Source organism: Urocitellus parryii, chromosome 6, assembly GCF_045843805.1.
Source record: "Urocitellus parryii isolate mUroPar1 chromosome 6, mUroPar1.hap1, whole genome shotgun sequence".
Taxonomy (NCBI): domain Eukaryota; kingdom Metazoa; phylum Chordata; class Mammalia; order Rodentia; family Sciuridae; genus Urocitellus; species Urocitellus parryii.
In genome coordinates, this window is record NC_135536.1 from 166924394 (window position 1) to 166946282 (window position 21889).

General features: G+C 37.3%; 1 protein-coding gene across 1 annotated transcript in view; it reads left to right on the top strand.

Moving 5' to 3' along the window:
- The first annotated feature begins 17470 nt into the window (after positions 1-17470).
- The window catches only part of Hao1 (hydroxyacid oxidase 1), a 51980-nt gene continuing 47561 nt past the window's right edge, over positions 17471-21889 (top strand). Inside the window, exon 1 of the mRNA XM_026385818.2 lies at positions 17471-17630. Coding sequence (XP_026241603.1) covers positions 17494-17630 — 137 coding nt within the window. The 5' untranslated portion in view covers positions 17471-17493. The remainder of the gene's footprint in view (positions 17631-21889) is intronic.

Genomic DNA, 21889 nt, shown 5'->3' on the forward strand with positions numbered 1-21889 from the left:
AGAAATTATAAGGCTAATGGAGCAGCAGGTAAGGTCATATATATGAAAGCAACAAAACTACTCTTTAAAACATCCCCATCCTGGCTTAAAGATTCACATTGGTAAAACCCTATTTAAGATGAATTCACAATCCAAAATTAATGTGTTAGCTTTTCTTATCTGTGACCAAAATAGCTGACAAGAGAAACTTAGAAGAGGAAAGAATTTAAATTTTTTTTTTTGACATTTTGGTCAATTGTAGGTTGCCTACAACATTTGAGACCTGAGGTGAGGAAGGAGAGAGAGAGAGAGAGAGAAGGCCAGGACAAGTTACAGTCCCCCTAAGGAAATACCTCCATGAACCAATATCTTTCAACCATGTTCTATCTGCCTACAGTTTTTATCACTACCCAGTGGTCATAGATCATCAGTGGATTAATCTACTGATGAAGTCAGCCCTCACATTTCAATCATTTCTCAAAAGCCCTACCTCTAAACATACCTGCATTGGGGACCCAAGGCTTCAATACATGATTCTTTGAGGACACTTCATATCCAAACCATAACAATTACAAATCACACAAGGAAGCAATTCATCAGACAGCCGATTAGACTTGTCTAAATTCTTGAGACAAAATTATTATAGAAACATCATAGTTTTTTTTTTTTGGAAAAACATTAGAAACCTGAAAGAGTATGAAATATAAAAAGGTACTTTTTTTCAAAATAATGTATTTGAGTTTCATTCATCCTGTATATATTGGTTCAATACTTTTTATTTTATTATTATATGAACATATTACCCATAAGTTCTATTATTGTCAGGTATACACAGTGTTTCTATGTAACTGATCTTTTGAACATTTTGACTGAGACATTCCCTGGATGATGATGATGATGATGATGATGATGATGATGATAATCATGATTATTATTATCACCTTTGGGAGAAATACCATAATGTTAGAAATATATTCCTCAGGACTTTCCATGATTTGTTTTGGAAACGCTAGAAAGCAACATATATTTCCCTAGCAGGTGGGTAGCTGATGATTGAGAATAGACACTGGAACAGATCTTCCTGGGGTTGAATCTAGGTCCACAGCTTGCCATGGATCTGAATTTAAGCATGTTACCTAAAATTTCTGTGTCTCATATTTACAATGGTATTAATAGGAAACTTCTACATCATTAATCAGGAGGTAGAGGATTTTAACTAGCTCTTTCAATGAGAACAACATGAAAAATTGCTTTAGAAACAATATAAATATGCATGTATATATTTTGTATTATATGGCATTAGAGTCTACATCAAAGAGCTAGGGGTTATCCTGGCATTTGGGGCTATTTTTCTCCTGAGGGCATTTGCTCTTTCTAAGAGGAGAAATAGGGGAGTGTTGATAAGCTTAGGGATGCTTTTGAGAGTATTCCCTGGCTGAGGAGACGGATTGGTTAAGAGTGGAAGGGTTTATGAGACCCTTTCATTTGGGTTGGGTCTCTGAAACAAGTAATGTTAAGAATAAGGATGAACCAGAAATAAACAGATCCATCAGAGATCAACACTCAACCTTTATCTATCCAACTCCTGAAATCAGAATAAAATGATCTTGGAAGCAAGTGTAAATACTGGGAGGAAGCTAATTGGTGATGATGTGTTCTTAGGTTGGATGATTTGTTTTTTTTTTTTTTTTTTTTTTTTTTTTTTTTGCTATGAGGTAGGATGCCAGATACTAATTAAATTCTGAGGCTCACATAGCCCTATCTGTGGATTATTGCATTCAAAGGATTATAATCAGAAATTGAAAGTATAAATGATTTTCTAAATATTATTACAATTCTCTCTTTTTATTCCCTGAAGCTGTTCATTCTCCAAACTAGTGTATTGCTCATTATATTTTTTATTCTCTCCCTAAAAATTCTTTGTGGTATTCCCCCAAAGTATCAGCACCAATTGTTTTCTTCTCCTAGCCACTTTCCTCTTACTACTAACTCTCTTCTTTACTTTCTCTAAAGGAAGATCCTCTTTCCACAGATCCTTTGTGATATAGATATAAATATACTGTCTCTGTTTCTAAGGTTCATCTTGCTGTACAACAAAACCGTGGATCTCCAGGAAAGTACTAAATATCAAAGACAATGGCCAGAATTCTCCTTTATTGAGAGAGGAAAAGGGTAGGAGGCTTTCCATATCCATGTGTCCAAAGGACTTGTCCCTGTATACCTACTACATTTTCCATCTGTCAGCCCTTATCTGACATATTTAGTTTATGCTGGCCAGATCAGAATTCTTTCCAGGCTTTTGTCATAGAACATTTAGACTTAGTTCCCTCTGCCAAAATTCATCTTTGTCCTCTCCACAAACATTGTAGGTAGAAAATGGAAAATTTCCTGAAGGCCTACTTATCAGATTCAGGATTTAATCACACTCATACCCTCTCCCCATTCAGAGAATCTTCAGTTTCCTCCAGTCCCTGTTCCTTGTGTAAGGAAAGCTTATATTGCTTTTAAGCACCCTCATGGTGGAGACTACTCTGGAAATTCTTTCTCTACAACAGAAGCAAGTGTTGGACACTCTCAGCCCTCCAGATTTGTCTGGGCAGGTTGGGGTGATCCTCCTGTGGACTCACCCATATTGGATTCTTTTAGATTCCTCACCATAGGAAACCTATTGTACTGCAGTCTAATTGGTACCAATTCTTCAAGAAGAACTGTGTGTGTAGGGGATCCTGAAGGAATTTGGGCCCTGTCTATGCTTACCTAAGATATGAAAAAGATGGATTATGCTTGCTATCACTCCCAGTTCCCTAAATCTGCTCAAGGAATATAGTATGGGCCCCATGAGATGGTTCTTGAGGTTGTTGCTATCCATTCTATTGCCTCCTCAGGTTGGTCAGCTACTTTAGTGCTAAAAATTTATATGGTTCTTGCTCTTGGATTAAGAATGTAGCAAATTGTGGCTCACTACCTATCTACTTCAGCCAAGGGATTCTCCAGGGCTCATGAGTCACATCTTGCAGACATTCCACCTCAGGAATTCTCCCAGCAACATATGAGCACATCCTGTCCACCAAACATGACATTAATTTCAGCCTCTTTAGTTTTACCTGCATAAGTCATCCTTGGAGTAGGATGGTAAGTGCTGCACCTCTTTAATTTTGTGCCTGTGCCTTTGTATCACTTTAGTGGACTGCTCTAATCACAACTCAAAGCTTTTTTATTTGGACCTTCATTGGCATATTTTTCCAGAAATTTCTCAAGTTTCTGGGAGCTATTAGCCTGTTCTGACTGCTGCAAAGTTGGCTTGAAGTTGACTTCCATGGCAGAGCCAGATCCCCGTGGAATGAAACCGTTCACCACCAATGGAGCAAGGCAACAGCTTTTGACGGTTCCAAGTGGTATTGACGTAGGCTGTTTTTCTTTGTAAGGGTATAATATAATGTCTTAAAAAAATCAGATGGCTATTGAAGCTGTCTCAAAGATAATATCCAGTTTATAATTTCACAGGGGAAGATTTGCTTCTGAAGAGAATCTCATGTTTACTACATCAAATTTGTTCCTTCAGTCTGATTCTCTAATTGGAAACATGCATCTCCCTACCCGCAACCCACCACCAAATCAGTTTTCATATTATCAAAGCCTCAACCACATTGCTCTGACTTTCTGGAGTTATTTCAAAAAAAACATTCTTCAGTTCCCACTTCTTTATTCCATTGTTCATGCATTTGGCTTTCATGCCAAATATGCACTATTGATTTGGGTAATAATTTAATCCAAGGTGTGATAAGTGTCACATCACAAATCTGAAGACCTATAGATTCACTGCCAGAATATAAACTGACTAAATTTAGTGACCCTACATGGTCCAGTAATTCCAGCTAACAAAACTCAGAATCACAAATAATTATTTTTATCTCTGGAAAGAATTTTAGTAGGGTCTACTTTGTTGTCTAGATTAACATATATTAAAAGCTCCACACATTTCTTTTGTTTTCTTGCTCTCTCCTACACAGGTCTAAGTGCAGAAGCACCCTGGAAGGTGGTATGAACATTACTTTTGAGTCAGAACCTTCAGGGTCCATCTTGACTCACTCACTACTTGTGTAATACTGAGCAAGACATTTCACCTTCCTGGAGCGAATCCAGCATGTCTACACTGCCTAAAGTCTAAATTAACTTGACTTTATTATTCCATACTGTGTTTGTCATGATAATGTTTCCAGAAAACACTTGCCCAGGAAAATAAAAGTGACAAATAACTGTATGTTCTATCCAGGGACCTTCTAAAAGACCCACCAGATTCTTCAATAGAACACATAGTAGTTTTCACATCATTTTGCCTTACTGTGTTCTCTGATCTTGTACAATTGCATTCTGATCTTTACCCAATCCTAATTAACCAAGGCTTCAGTCACTTGGAATTTTAATAAATATTTCAGTTTTGCCATCCTTCATCTGAGGTGCAATGAAGACTTCTTTGAGGTAGCACTCTGCCATACCATAGTAAGCAAAAAAGCTTGATTTTGTCTCATTAAAATTTGTTTTAGAGATATTCTGGTGTACCACCAAAGGGTCTCAGTGTTTTCAACTTACTGAAAGCTATTGTTGAACTACATCAGTTGTACTCAACTGTGGTTTCACACTAGAATAACTTGACATTTAAAACAAGTCCATACAACTTATTTCAGAATGCTTTGGATAAAGGGAACTCTATGGGGGACATGATGTGTGCAGTCATCCCTACAAGAACTCAGAGCTTGATTTAAGTGCTAAGCTGTTGGTATTATTTTGAAGTTTATAATAATTTGTGATTAAGGAGCCCTATACTTTTTACATGAGGTCCTGCAACTTATATAGCTGGTCCTTGCTGTTAGGAGATACAGCATGAGCATTTTATACTTCTTCAAGTGGTTTTAATGTACAGGGAGAGATAAGGAACAGAGAACTCGTACTTCCCTTGAACTATAAAACATAAAAATAATAACATTTGGTAAGTATTGAGTGATTATATAAAGTGCTTTATACATACACTCTCATGAACCTAACAGACAAGACCTAAAAATTTTTAATATACAACCTCCCTCCAAAGTATTATATTCCTCTATTAAGTGAACTCATTAAGTGAATTCCTATTGACTGCATCTATATTTGTTTGCTATTGCCTCTAAAACAAATTGACCACAAATTTATGGCTTAACACAAACATTTATTAGCTAAAAATTGTGGGTCAGAAATGATGGGTCTTATGGAGCAGTTTAACTTAACTTTTTTTGTTGCTGTGACTAAAGGATTTGACCAGAACAACTATAGAGGAGGAAAAGTTTATTTGAGGGCTTAAGGTTTCAGAGGTCTTAGTCCATGGAAAGCTGGCTCCATTTTTCATGGCTCAAGATGAGGCTGAACATCATGGCAGAGGGAAACATCTCACATCATGGTGATCAAGAAACAGAGAAAGAGAGACTCCACTCTCCAGATACAAATATACACACCAAAAACACACTGTAATTACCACCTCCTCCAACCACATCCTACCATTTCAGTTGCCACTCAGTGAATCCCTATTGGGATTAAATCACTGATTGGGTTAAGATGCTTACAACCCAACCATTTCTTCTCTGAACCTTCTTTCATTGTCTCACCTGTGAGCTTTTGGGGGACACCTCCCACCTAAACCATAACAGGTGCTAACATCACAGTGTCTGGAGGTTATTGTCTTCTGGAGGCTTGATGGCAGAATGCATCCTTGCCTCTTCTGGCTTCTAGAGGCTGCAGAATTCTGTCTCCTCCCTTATCATTTTCAGTTTCATCATCAGATCATCATTGATATAGTTGCCTCTCATAAAAAAATCTTTGATTACATTTAAGGCCTTCCCAGATAATCAAGGATAATATACCTATTTTGAGATCACTAATTTAATCCCATCTGAAAAGTCCCTTTGCCACTTAAGGTAACATAGTCACAGTTTCTCGAATGAGAATGTGACCCAATGGTGGTAGAGGAGGATATTATTCAGCCCACAATGGCATCCTTTAAGCCACACCCAGTTGTGGACATTGACAAGTCAACTGTGAAAGAGAGATGAACCTGTGATTTCTAGGAGTTGATGTTTTAGTATGAGAGAATGATAATAATAAACACATGGATATGTGATATAATTTCAGATTTTCATATGTGTAATTAAGAAAATAAAGCAGGAAAAGGTCAGGGCTCTGGAAGGAAGATACACTTTTAAATAGGATGGTCCAGGATGGCTTCTGTCAACAGCATTTGAGTAATGAGTCAGCCATAGAAAGTTCTAGAAAGTGTTTCTTGGAGACGGGAGAGTGATCATGAAGTCTTTGAAGATAAAGTTTGATATCTTCAAGCAAAAATAAGCAAGAGGAATAACAGTTGTGTGTGTGTGTGTGTGTGTGTGTGTGTGTGTGTGTGTGTGGAGAGAGAGAGAGAGAGAAGAGGAAAAGACTATTCAATAAGTAAAAATCACCTGTAGGAAAGGTGGATTTTATTCTCAGTATGATGAAAAGGCATTGGAGGGTGGAAAGCAGGGCGAAACATGATTTGACTTAAGTTCTAAAGTTTGTCCTTTGATTATCACTTCAAGAGAGATAGGGTGATGGCTTGGGCCAAGATGGTTAAATACATGTATCATTTAATGGGGAGAATTGGCATATAATTTAATGCTACTGGACAAGTTGTGGACAGTGAAAGGTAAAGAGAAAAATTAGTAATGTTTTCTAGTTTTCATTATGAGCATCTGTGTGAGTGATCATGCAAGATGAAACTATTGGGTTAAACTACTCCTGTGGATGTAATGTTTGTGTTAGATTGCATTTCCATCAGATCTCTCTCTAATTTATGAGGTGTAAAATTGCTCAAAGACAATGAGAGACTAGAATCCAATAAGCTTGGAGTCTGTGATCTCAATAATCATAATTTTTCATTGAAGCTATTTTTTGTTCTTACATGTAAGATAGTTTCTCTGAAAGAACATTTATTAATGACCCACAAAACCCAGTTTCTTTAGGAGTTGCTGCCTTCCTACACATGCCAATCAAGGGATATGGAAAAAGGCAACACAAAGATTATGTGTCTCAGGGGTTGAACTTGAATTCCAGGTACTGCTCATTTTATATGTATCCAAACATTTTGAGAACTTACATATCCTCTATGGGCAGGAATTACTTAGCATTATTAAATGTTGATTTTCTGCCCCAGTAGGTATGGACTCCAGACTGCAAGAATCATAAAAACACATTTAATTTCTGTTTAGAAATATTGGTTAAAATAAATAAGCTGCCTACATGACCATAATTTCTAAGTCTATCATTTTTATATTTCCTGTGCTTTTTGAACCTGACTATCCATTGAGAAATTGCTTCCTGCACATTGGAAATTATGCCATTTTCTTTCTGGAAAATGTTGATGTCTATCAATACCGAAATCTCATTAACAGACACTTTCCTGTTACTGAGAGCTGAAAAAGCAGAATAATTGGTATGATCCTTATCCACATGATTTCTGGAAAACCCTATTAAGATAAAAGGGCAGAGTTGTGAGTTGGCTTGATTCCTAAAGTTGTCTAACTATGGTCTCACTGAGGAGATGAATGTGGAGACTAGGAGAAGAGAAAATGTTAGAAGCTGGTGTGCTAAGGTCTTGGGAGAAAAAAAAAAACAGAGACAATTTATAGTTATATTTTCAAAAGGAACATGAGAAGTTGAAGGGGGACCATTGCTTTAAATAATAATTTGAAAACTATTTGATACCAAGAATGTCAAGGTGGATATTTTTTCTAATTTTCGTTCTGTTGCAAATTCACCATATTCTTTTCAACCTTTCAGAAAACCTACATTTTTGTGTGTGATTTTTCTTTCTCTGAAACAAGGAGTACAATAGGAACGTTAAGCACATGTATATCTAATTTTCAGGAGTTATTTTACAATAGGTAAAGGAGAGCTTAACAAAGAAAAGAACTATAAGGTTTCATTATAAAATGGTCTCACTTCAACCTGGAAAGGAAGACAGCCATGCAAAACCTGTGATTTGCCTTTTTGCTGGGGCTAGGGAGACATAAAGAATAATACACTTGGAAAATTACTACTTTTATATTTCTATAGTGTCCCGAGTGATAGACTTCACATAAATGCCATATAGAAGTTGAAAAGAAGCTTTTTCCCCCGATTATAATGAAGCTCTTGGCATGAGGTATATTTGTAATAACCTATAGAACTTGGGAACATTTTGATTTGTTTTTAATAATCAGGAGATTGTTAAAATAGTGATGGTCTCATTCAATTGATTGAGTCTTTTTAAAAAACTAATAACTGTTGTATGAGTTTATTTAAGGAAAAAATCCATTATTCAGGACAAAATCATGTTAGCATTGCCCTGGCAGGGTGGCAAAGGTTAATATTCCATCAGAGAAGTAGGCATTTAGTGTCAGAAAATGTCTTGTATCCATCCACTTGAACAGAATGGAAAACTACTTCTGCAATTTCTAAAAGCCAAGTTACTTGGCTTAGAGGTTGTTAGTCACCTTACTATTCCCAGCTTAAGAAACTGTAAGGTCTGAGGTCTTCCTTCTTTATTCTCCTGTGGTACTGGGGCTTGAGTCTAGGGCCATACATATGCTAGGCAAATACTCTACCAATGAGCTACTTCCCCAGGTCTGCGAATATCATTTTGTGTATATTTTACAAGGGAAATCAAGAAGAATCAATCATTCAACACCTGGTACATCAGAAAATATTGTTTACTATTGTGAATATTCTCCTAGTTTCCTCCATGTCCTCATAGATAATATTTGCTTATATTAAAAATTTCTAGTTGCTAAAAACCCACATTTATGAGATTTTAACCTTCAAATTGAAAATTTTCTTTTAATCTTGAGTATCAACGTTACAGAATATACAAAAACATATCCATACAGCCATCCCAATAAATTTATGGAAGAGAAAACAAAACAACATGAGTCAACATTTAGGAGGGTTTTGGGGAATTAACTCAGACTTTCAATGATTTCTACTATCTATAGATACTATAATATTTATGCATTTAACTTTTAGCCATGGTTTTAGCTTATCTTATATATAAGTTAAATTGCAATTTCATATAAATCAGATGGCATTTCCCATGTAGCACCACTAAATAAAGAGAAATTTATTTCTTATTTCCATCCCCCTTCATGCCATTTGGACCCAACATTTTTTTTTGTCTTAGCTTAAGGTCTTTTGTTAGTGAGCTTATATATATTACAATGACATTATATTATGCAATATGATATGCAATATGCATATCATAATATGCACATATGTCAATATAATATGATATATTGAATGGATGTTTTTGTAAGAAAAGGCAATGAGGCTATTATAGTCTATGAATTGTAATGTGTGAATTCATGAGTTCTATTAAGATTTTAAAAAACGGACCATCAATTTTCACATAATTAATATATGTTGATCTTAACTCCCACACTGAACAATTCACCACTATTTTAGTCAGCTTTTTGTTACTGTGACCAAATGCCTGAAAGCAACAATTTAGAGGAGTAAAAGTTTATTTCAGCTCATGGTTTCAGAGTTTCATCCCATGGTTAGCTGACTCCTCCACAGCTCTGGGCCAAAAGTGAGGGAGACCTTAATGGTAGATGTGTATAACCGTAGAAAGCAGCTCAGGAGACAACAACAAAGAAGCAGAACTCTGCTTACTAGGGGCAAAACATATACTCTAAAGGCATGTTTCCAGTGTCTTAATTCTTCCAGCCACGCCCCACATTCCTCCTAGTTAATCTATATCTGTGGATTAATCCACTGATCTGGTTACACCTTTCATAATCTAATGATTTCACCCCTGAAAACTTTTGCATTGTCTTATACATCAGCTTCTGGGGGACCTTGTATCTAAGCTATAACAGCCAGCAACAGTTGAAAAACAGAAAAAGAAATAATATTTCCGGTAAACAATTTCCTCAGTGATAATAAATTGGAAGATATTTTTTTTTCCTTCTTATGCACTCTCCTTTGTGGTTGGGCATCTACCTTTGCTTACCATAATGGATATTTCAACAATGGAGTGGAAGTACCAGTATATTAAAAAAGCATTTTATATATCTTTAAAAAAAACTGAGTTAATATTATTTTTATGTCTATCAACAAGAAGAGGGGAAGGATAGAAATTTATTCAACCTGATCCTTTTCTCAAGTCCATTTGCTTTGGAAAAAAATAGCCTGGTTCCTGAACACATTTGACATAAAAATATTATTTTGAAAACTTTCATAAGAGTCATTCTTAACAATTTTCTGGTTTTCAAATATGCTAAAAGAAAATTTTCATTTGAAATGGCCTTTGAAATTTAGCCTTTGGTGATCAGGAATAGTTTACAAAAAAAAAAAAAATGCTATTAATAGGCCTCCATTACACTCAAAAACTGGTCAGGTACTAGTTAAAAAAAAACCTAGTGGAACCTCGTGCCTGACCCTGAAGGCACATCTGTTGTGGGATGTGCATCCAAGCACAGTGATTCCCTTTTACCATGGCCTTTCAGCAGAGATATCTTCACTGTCTTGTGGATTTTTCCCTAGAATCAAGTGATTAACCTAAAGAAATTGTCTTTTTTTAAAAAAATATGGAGGGCTTTTCCTCCAAGCAGAAGACAACAGTTTAAATAAAATTGTATCATTGAAGGTCATTTTGATTCTGAATCCTAATCTCCAAAATCAGAGAGTATGGCATTTCATTATTGGTCTTTCCCCTCTTGCTCACTGGTCCGAACTACACTTGTGTTTTTAGAATAGCTTCCTTAGCTTTACCTTCCTGTTCACTGCTTACAAACCCCATAATTTCTAGCATCTATAACCCTTCTGTTTTCATTATTCACCTTGCAGATATCTTTATGTCTATGCAAGAAATATCCTCATAGAGTTAGTCTTTTGTAAACTAAAAGGAGAGGTTTAGGTTTTATTGGTCATAGAGTGTGAACAATTCTGTTTTAATGAATATTATTATTAAATGAGTGGGGAAGGATGGGTTATCCAGCAAGTGATGATGAAACAACTGGTTATTTTCTTGGAAAACTAAATTAATTCCTACCTTAGGCCATATGTATATATGTGAGTATGTATGTGTGTATATGTGTGCGTGTATATACATGTATAAAACATTGATATATATTATATAACTTAAGAGCAACATATATATACATATATATGTACAATTGTCATGTGACTCAGTGACAATGATATAACTTGAGATCACACAATGTGATGCCTGGGGTTAACATCACCCAGGCTGATACTGTGGCAAGCATTAGGACAGAGCTGGCTACTCTGCCAAGGAAAACACATCTAGGAAAGATGTTGCATTGGCGATCTTGTGCTCCAACCCCAATTTGAGAGTCCCATACACTGACAAATCATTGCCAAGAACTCAAACCAGCTTGGCCCTGTCCACAAGGAACCAGAATATTTGGTCTCACTACGGTGCCTTGAAAGGGAGGAGCTGATACATTTCCTGAGTCAAACATTTGGTCCACTTAACTTACCAAAGCAAAATGGCAACTACACCAGTGCACAACGATCAGTTCCAGATGAAAATATGGGAGAATGCCTTTAAGACCTCTGGGAGATTTAAAAAATGAGACTAAAAAGCTCATCAGTAATGCTATGACATGTTTGACTATATAAAGCATTTACATTTCTGTATAAGAGAAGGCCTATATTTAAAGAGCCATCATTAGAGATACATGGACTTACTTAACTAAAATGTTTTTCACAAAACTCCTACAGATGTGAAATAAAATGTTATAAGCATACTTTACAGGGTGTAACTGGAATGACAAGAAAGTAAGGAGTATTTTCAAGGAGCCAAAAAATACAACAAATCTGTAAAAATAAAAGCAATAACAGGCTGATAAGTGACAAAAAGCAGAAAGTTCCCCATCTGCTGAGCCTCTTTTAAGTAGCATGCTATGGAGAATGCTGTACAAAGATGAGATGCTGAGGGCACCCCCAGGAAACAGAGTTCTGGAAGATCTTGCTTTAAGGGATGATCCATGGGAAATACTGTATGTGGGATAATAAAAACAAACAAACAAAAGAACCTGCTAATTCGTGAGCACTAGTTAGTAGTCAAATGATTTTGGTTGTTTATTTTCATGCTAATAAAGGGATTTCAACTCTTCCAATTCAACCACTCTGCTGAACATAATGGAAAGTTACTTTAAATATAACAAACACATTTCTAAAGGCATCAGTCCCTTTAAGTAATAAGGACTAAACAGATCAAAATCTGTGAGAGCAAGAGCCCACAGAAGTAAATAGCATCTTGAAGCCACCTTTACCTCAGGAACATGTGCTGAACCCAATATGGCATTGGGGCTCTGTTTTTAATGGCCTCTTGGACCTTGGAGGAACTACGGGCAAATCTTATTTATCACTTTATAAACCAATACTCAGAAGGTTGTTAACTCACAGTAGTGGAAGCACAAGTCAACCTTCTGCACCCCTCCTATCAGCCTTCATCCACCCCAGGTGACTGCTTGCCAAGTCATATTATTGCAGAAAATAAAGAGGGAACCTTTCCCAGAAGTCTGTAAGTACTCATATACCCTTTAATCCTAGCTCAGAGCCAGGACCTCAAAGGGCAATGCTTTCAGAGTATAAACAAGAAAAAGAAAATTCAACTAGCTGAAGGTAAGTTACCTGTCTAGGAGAGAGGGAGATAAAGGAAAGTTAAAGAGAGAATTAATAAAAAGAGAATCAGGAGGAGGAGGAAGAAGAAAGGGAAAAAGTAAGAGAAGACCAAAAAAAAAAAAAAAAAGTCAAAGATGAGGACAAAGCTGGGTGCATGCCTGTAATCCCAGCAGCTCTGGAGGCTGAGGCAGGAGGATCGAGAGTTCAAAACCAGCCTCAGAAACAGCGAGATGCTAAGCAACTCAGTGAGACCCTGTCTCTAAATAAAATGCAAAATAGGGCTGGGAATGTGGCTCAGTGATTGAGTGCCCCTGAGTTCAGTCTCCAGTATCTCCCACACCACCAAAAATGTTGAAGGAAAGAGGAAGAAAGGAAGGGAGGGAGTGAGGAAGGGGAAAAGGGAGGCCAAAATAAAGAGAAAGAAAACAGAAGTTCTAACCACAAGCTCACAATCATGCAGATTTGAGGCTGACACTGACATTATTAGTGTGTAAAGGCAAGTCAAGAGCTTAGTAAAAGTGCAATTTACCTGGGCATAACCTCAAAGGACCTATAGCCAAAATATATAAAGAAAATCTACTAATCAATAACAACCAGAATTCTATTTTAAAAAATGGCCAAAGATTTCACTAAAGTGTGAAAATAAAAGGTCAATAAAAAGATGATCAAAATTGTAAATCATCAGGGAAATATACGTTAAACCACAACAAAATGGTCCCCCTATGGGTCAGAGGCACTCTCTCTAGCCATCCAGGGTACCCAGTGCCTGCTTGTCAGTGGTGCTGGGTAATTGTAAAACTTAGCCTTTTCCAGTGTTTAGGATGGTGGAAATGACTAAGATTCCACCAAACCTCTCTCATTTAAAACAAGAAGCTTTGTAAAAGGATAAAAGCTGGAAACAAGACATTCTTCAAACACCAGTCTAAACTGCCTGTGAAGTGACAATGAGTACCCTGAAAAAGATAGAGAGAGATCTCATGGATTCCTCGGAGCTCATGCTTCAGTTTTCCTTTAAGAGTTTTGCTTTAAGAGTTTAAGCATCAGGTGAGAGTTCTGCAAGAGAGCCCTGTGGCTTGGAAACCATCCCACAGTTGTGGAGATGTTGGGACATTGTTCTGCTTAAGATTTTATTAGGATGCTAAGGAAGGTTGGAAGTAGAGATTCTACAGTCCAGTGCAGGAAAACAAACAAACAAACAAAAAACCCTGGTCTTTTGGCCACTGTGAAAGGGGGTGAACCTGAACTAAGAAGATGTCATTTGCATAATTTACTATCTGATTCTCAAATTAGGGAGTGGAGGAGGGAACAATTGTGACACATGCCGCCCTTAGCAGCCTGAACAAGACATGAGCTTGCTTTCCCCTGGGTCCTGCCTAAGCATCTCACTTCACCGAGCCTCCAGAGGAGGTTTACAAGATTGCATTGTCTCTAAAAGAATGTGAGATATTTCTGGAACGTAATCATCACAAATTAACAAGATCTGTTTTAAACACCAACTACTTCATTTTGTCCTTCCACTGAGAGATGAGTGAAGCAGTGTGAGGATTGCATTTCCATCTACTAAGATGTTATTCCAAATCAATGGATGAGATGCCCTCCTGTAGAAGAAGAGTAGGGGGCTTGTTTGTTCTTTTTAAATTCAAGCCTCTTTCAATATACTTCTCGGTTCCCCATTTTTGCCCAAATTCTGGCTCTCAAACAGTATTACATGTCAGCATCATCTGATGATTCTTGCCACACCAATGGCCATAATTTCTCCTTCAGGCTAGTGCCTGAGACTGCCTGTTCCTATCAGCCTTCTGGGGAGGCCAATCAATGATGTCGGTACAGGATCACATTTTGAGAGATGCTGGCCCTTATTTCTCTTCCTCAGTAGTACCGGGACGTGACCTGCTGAAGTTTCACCATAGAACACCAAACTGCCTGTTCATCCCAATGATATTAGTTGCAAGATGCAACTTTCAAGAACGGCAAATTAACTTTTAATAATTGACAGTGATGGAATATGTAAATAAAAGATCATGTTTAGTTTGCAGATTTTGAATCTATACTCAATAGCAACTGAGATTCCTTGGATCAACGTTCATGATGGCTTTATTAATTGTCAAAATAAATTATTTAGAACTTGTTTATCTTATCAACAGGTTTTTTACATTCTTATTTTTGTTTTATATTATTAATATTATTAGGTACCAGGAATTGAACCTAGGGGCACTTAACCACTGGGCTACATCCCCAGCTCTTTTTTATTTTTTTTCCAATTTTTAGTTTTGAGGCAGTGTTTCACTTAGTTGCTTAAGGCTTTGCCAAGTTTCCGAAGCTGGCCTTGAATTTGCAATTCTCCTCTCTCAGCCTCCTGAACTGCTGGGATTACAGGTGTGTGCCACGGTGCCTGGCCCCAGTAGCAATTTTAAATTAAAAATTTTTTTATTTCCTTTTTAGGTGCTGGGAATTGAGCCCTTTAATAGCAATTTTTGTATATCATTTTATTTATCACTAAGTAAGCATTTGTAAACTTTAGAATCAACATAGGTATAATTAATATCAATCCTAAGTAAATAATAATTCAAACAAAATGTGTTTGATTAAATCAAAACTCATTTCCTTTTTAAAATTATGTTTTTCACAAATGCCAAAATGTTTTCTCTGATATAAGGAGGCTGACTCATAGTGGTGGAGGGGGGAGCATAGGAGGAACAGATGAATTCTAGATAGGGCAGAGGGGTGGGAGGGAAAGGGAAGGGGCAGGGGGTTAGCAAGGATGGTGGAATGTGATAGACATCATTATCCAAAGTACATGAATGAAGACATGAATTGGTGTCAACATACATGAATATGAAATATGAAAAATTGTGCTGTATATGTGTAATAAGAATTATAATGTATTCCACTGTCATTTATTTTTAAAAAATCAATTTAAAAATTATGTTTTTCCTTAAAGCTGAGAAAGGCCTAGATATGCTTATAGTTTTGGTGCTTATTTCATTCCCAGTTTGTCCAATGAACTGCTATTGAACAAGCATCTTTGGTTTCTAGTTGCTTTGTTAGTTATACAAGTGGATTTGGTCCACATCCTGCCTCTGCTCTGTTTGGTGATGCACAGAGCAGGAATTTTACATGATAGTTGACTGGACTCTGTCTGCTCTGTGGCCACAGGTAGGTCAAAACTGTATTACAGATTACATACCAAATCCTAGTGATTCTTTTCACCTTGGATGCTTTTTCACTACAAAATACTTAGAAGACCCTCACCCAGTGTGAGACCCTATGATTCTACATCCTATCCTATTTACTCTATGGAATTTCATAAAGTACAAGTTAAGACAATTGTTCAAAAGATCCAGATATAAAAATCTGTATTACTTCAGGAAGGCATTGTTCTTGAGGGCATAGAAAATAAATTGAACTAATTGCAAATGTAACAAGAAAATACTCAGGAACCAATGGACTTGCAGAACAGCAATGATGTCATAAAAGCCCAAGAACCTATTTTTTCATTCTTGTGCATGTGAGGGATTTGTTTTAACATAATTGGTATTAAGCAAAACTCTTTTAGAAAAAAAATACTTACAAACTATATCGAGAAGAGCAGAGAGTATTTATTACATATCTCATACATGCTAAGTGTTTCAATAATGATATGCACTTCATTCATGACTGTCAACCCTCAAAATAGTTGTTAATATTTATCCTTGTCTTAGTTTGGGTTTCACCAAAAGAAGACTGTGAGACAAGCATTCAAATAAAAGGGTTTTGTTTGGGAGATGGAAAGAGCATTGATAAGGGGTAGGGCAGTGAGACTGGAAGGAAAGCACTCACTACCGCTGGGTTATTAAACAACTCACTGTGGGTAACTGCAGCCTGTGTCATAGAATCAGAACAGAGGAATGGTCCCACCAGAGGAGTGAGGGATTTGAGATGGTATTTATGCACCATCTCCCTTAGGTTCATGGTTGAAGGCTGTTCCATGAGATATTGATTTCATAACACTAAGCATTTCAGTCATGTGGATGGAAAAGCAGGCTCCAAATTTAGAAGAAAATTCTCATACAGTTGTAAGCAGTTGGAGTTCAGCTGTTGAAGAGATGGGAACAACTTAAAGTAGAGGCTCCTAGATTGAAACCCAGGTATGATGTTAAAGGCATTGCTTTCTTAATCACATCTTGCTGATCCAAACCTTCATTGGATATTCTGTGATTGGGTGAAATTTTAGGTTGAGATCACACTGTCCTTTGGAATGGCACTTCCCTATATCCCCTCCAAGGGATAATTTTTAAGAATTAGTTGTGAATGTGGCCATAATGTTCCGTGTTAAAGCCAAAGGTTTATAATCAGCTAAATTTCATATTTGGTAGAAGTGTATTTCATTTTCATATAATATGTACATGATCCAAATGTGGAAGGAAAATGAGAGGGCAGCCTGTTCTGGGAACAAAGCAAAGACCAAAGGCAGGTAACGTGGAAGAATCAGCCATAGGCACAACTAAACCAAAAGTGATTTCACATAAATACTAAGTCCTTATTTTTTTATTCATTTCTCTGCTTTTTCAATGTGATAGACACTTCATTGCCCCCTTCTGCCTCCCCAATCTCAACTTCTTGTGGCTTAGGTGTTCTTTGGTGGATAACCTTGCAAATTAAATTTCAAAGTCTAAGCATATAATGTTTGCTTACTTGATGTAAGCAACAGAGAACTAAATATGAACTTTGACAAAAGTCTATTAATAATTGACAAATAATGGAATTGTCAGGGTGTAGAAGGCAATACTCAAAAAATAAACAAGAAAAAGCCAGTAACAGCCAAGGTCGCAATAAGCTAGGAAAATGTTCTCCCGGCTAGTTTGTATCGATGATTATGAACAACATGCTAAATCAGTGCTTCAAAAGTCTATATATGACTATTATAGATCTGGGGCAAATGATCAGGAGACCTTGGCTGATAATATTACAGCATTCTCCAGGTAAGAATTTTTTTTAATGTAAAATTGTGCTTTAATATTACACTAAGATATAGCATCAAAATGAGATCCAGGTTTGTGCTAGTGGTGTAGAATTATTTGTTTAGATATGTGTTTAATAGAGAGGAGAAATTTCTGGGGGGATGTGGAGAATCTTGAGTTCTTGGATTGTTTGAAAATATTCCAAAGCTGAGAATCTTGAACAATTGACTGTAAAAGCTACCCCTCTGTCTACACTTGGAAGTATGATGGTAGTTAATTTAACCACACATAACATTAGTCATAAATTTTGATGCCTTTATTTTATTTTATTTATTTTTCTATGAGAGTGACAGTGAGTGCTCATGTTCATGGGGTAGGAAATAACACTAACTGCAAGATAGCCATCTTATTTGGTTGAACCAGGTAGGATTACTGCCTCAGATGTTTCCATCCTGCTGGCTTCCTGTGTTATCATTCATTTTGATTACTGTTGTTTAAACTTCCACTTTAGATTTCAATTTGTCTACATAACATTCATCTTTCAACTTCACTGTTTCATCTCTCCTGCAAAAAGCTTCATTTCTCTTCCCAAATTAGTTTTCCCTTGACTTTCATATTTCAAGATACAAGATGGTGAATGTCATGGTTTATGTTTTCTGTTTGTAATAAAAACAAGAAACAAGATATCTTTAAAGGAGTGTTTTTCTCTCAGCAGATACAGAAATGGTTTATTTTCTGGAGGAGGGGAGGGGAGGCTGCAATACACTGTTAGTTCCATCCATCTTCCATTACCGTCCTTACTAAAGGCAATGAATAGTGTAGGTGCTCATTATGGTGATAAATTAAAGGAAAAGAGACAGAAAATATCCAGGGAGGGAGAGTCTGCTTCTTTTTGAGTTCTTGAATCTAGAGTGAAATCACTCAAAATAACTTTGCTATATGTAAATTAGGACAGATAAAATCATTCTAACCCAGCTGGTCTCCTGCAGGCGGTGCTGATTGACCCACAGGTCATGATGCCCCAGGTTGGCCATGGTATAAAGGGTGGGACCTATCCCAGACCTTGCAACCCTTGATTCAGGTTTTCCCCCATTTGAACTGGAAAATTCTGGGGAATTCATGATAGGGATTGTTGCCTAAGAGTGGAGGGGCTTACATTTCTGCATAATCTAATCTTTTCTAATCATTTCTTCCTATGTTGGACCCCATCAAAATTTTCTGCTTCTGGAAGATATCCCTTCTTGGACATCTTGTCATGTCAATTGCCCCCATATCAATTCTATTCGACAGGTGACATGGTTCTTCTGTGAGTGGTCTGAAAACAACACCTGAAACCAAATGGGCCATTACAACCAAGGGAATTTCAGGCCCTTGATAGACGCAGGGAGCTGGTGTCTCAGCACTGGTGCTGGTGATCACCCAGGCCATTTCTATACAGCTTTCCACACTCCTTGGCCCCTCCCCCAATGCTTGCCAATGAGTTAACTTCTGCTTATAGCAGTCTCTAGGGGCTAGGTTCTGTACTACCAGCTGAGGACAGAGCAGTGAGCCAGAGCAAATTCCATCCACAGGAACCTAAATCCCATGAATGCATATTGACTTTGGGTTCCCATAATTCTGGAGGATTGAATTAATATTAAATGGACTCCAAACAGTTGGCTCAGAGAAGCCTTCAGAGAAAAGAGCCAAAGGGTGCTGCAACCCTCGAGATTCGAGAACTTTGTGAGACCAGAAGACTTGGGCACTTCAAGTTATGAACTGGAAAACCATCCTGTGGCTTGTTTTGAATCATGTGGCACTCCAGAGATTATTACCTTCCTATGTGTGCACTGAGAAATTTAGGGAAGGGTGGTAGGTAATGGGAAAGAGTTTGCAATGCCACCTTTTCCATGAATCTTGACAATTCATTTTTGTTCATCCTTAAAGAAAAAAAAAAAGACATTATCAACTTTGGAAGACAGCTGATACTCTTTTGTTATCGAGCACTTGAGATTGTATTGCAACACATACTCATGGTTACCTATTTCACATCTCAATTCCTCTTTTGCTGTGTGACTTGCTGGGTGACCCTTGATTCTTTGTCTTGTATTATCTAGCTGTCACATGTAACTAAAAGATTTTCTGCCACGGTTTTGGTGGCTTTGGGTTGATAGCATGAAAGAAATCACCCTGAAATTTTTTTTGACTCTGATTCAAATAAAGGGTGCAACACCGAAACCTCAGATAACCCGTTGTAACCTAAGGTCAGGGTATTTCAAAGACATTTGTGAAATGGTCTCCTCCTACCACAAGGACAACAAAGAGTCATTTAAAGTAACAGTGTTTATCTCTCTGTACTCAGATCGGACAACTACATTTTGGAGTTTTGGGGACTGGGGCCACTCATGTGACCCAGCTATCGCTTGGAGACATTTATGATTAAGACTTGGGACTTTGGTATTACTGTAACCAAAAACAAACAACAAAAACAAACAACCAATCAACAACAACAAAAAACAAAATGAAGAATAAATGGAACCACTCAGAAGAACGAAATTTCCTATTGCAAATATAAATATGATAAGAACAGAGTGAATGTCAGCTTGCTGCATTTTTTGTGACCTGACCTAATTAGGGCTAATTTGAGAAGGAATGGTATATATTTTTTTCTCATCTACATGCTCTCAAAGCAGTCTCCTAAAGCATGATCTGCACATATATTGTGCTTTTTCTGAAATAATTATTGATAGAAAATCATTCTATAATTTGGGTACTCAAAGGACCTCTGGTTTCAAAAATAGAAGCTCCTCTCTCTCACTCTAGGTCACCTAATGACACTGACAACTGTGTGCTTTACTTCTGTTAATCACTGAAGAATAAAAGTGATGATGTTCTTACTTTGATATTCCAGAAGCCATATAAACTCACCAGTAGCATTTTCAGTGTTCATCACAATATCTATTAACTAATAGCCACTAGAGGTGGTTAAGGCACTTTTTGCATTCTGTCTCAAAGTAAAATATTAAGGTAAGGGAATTGGAATGCAAGGTGACAGTGTTTGAAGGACTTAGGCAACAGTCATTCATTGTGCTTGGTAGGTGTGATCAATAAGCACAAGGCTTTAAAGCTGGGATGTCTTCCAAGAGCAGTCACCTCTTGGAGAGTGTGTGCCTGTGTTGATTTTTTTTTTTTTTTTGATAAGTTAAATTTGAGGGCCTCCTTGGGCTAAAAGTCCTGTTAATGGCATCTTATTTTCTATCCTTTGAAAAAAGTCTTATTCTTCAGTTGGTTCAACCATTCGACGCATCTTTAAAGACTTTCCAAAGCTGAGGCCCCATGAGAGCATCATTTTTGCATGTTTCTGGGACAGTTTCATTTGGGGTGGGCTGGGTAGGGCTTGGAAAGCTATGGGAACCATCTGGCAAACTCAGTGTCCTTGAACTTTGGAAAATGTCCAAACGTGGATGGCTCTTAGAGGATGAACATTTTCCCGCTCCATTGGCTTTATCTGATTTTGCCCAGAATTGGATTTCGTTCATTGGCCGATGATTCACTGTAACATCCTCAGCACAGAAAATAGCATTTGTGGCGAAAGCAGCAACAGCAGCACAGTTATTAAGGTGACTGCGCCACCAGGTGGAGAAGTGTAAAGCTGCTGTCTGGAGAGAGCCTGGCTTTTCAAATAGGAATAAGACATTGAAAAAGTCCCCTTTGCCCCCCCCCCACACACACACCCTTAGCCCATACCCTGCAGCTTTGTGTATCCTCTCCACAAAGGCTTTCATTGTTTCCCCAGCCCTGAGTCAATATTAGTGCCTTCCTAGCTGGCATGCCAATGGCTGCTATTAAAATCTTTTTCTCTCATTCTAAGAACACACATGGTTGGTAATAAAAGCTCCCTTCAAGGCTTTTGCCTCTCTCCCTTCAACACGGAGATCAAAGAGTCATGCTGTGAAGGTCAGTGGAGAAGAAAAGACTTCCAGCAGCAGAGCGTGCGTGCGGTGTGACATAAATAATGACAATTATGATGTTCAAAGGAATAGCATAGAAATCACACAGTGAAACTACTTTATGGTGCTTTTTAAGGACTGGATGTTTTACTTTATAATGGACGGGTTAGATTACAGACCCTTAGCTAGTTCACAAGCAATATTAAGGCAGAATTTCTCAATTGAAGTCGGCTTCAAATGAGGACTTTTTTTCTCAATTACTCCATTACTATATCACACTTCACCATATTTACTGAAAAAAAAACTTCAATCTCTCTAGGAAAGGAAGTGTGAGTTAAGTGTTGGTTAGGT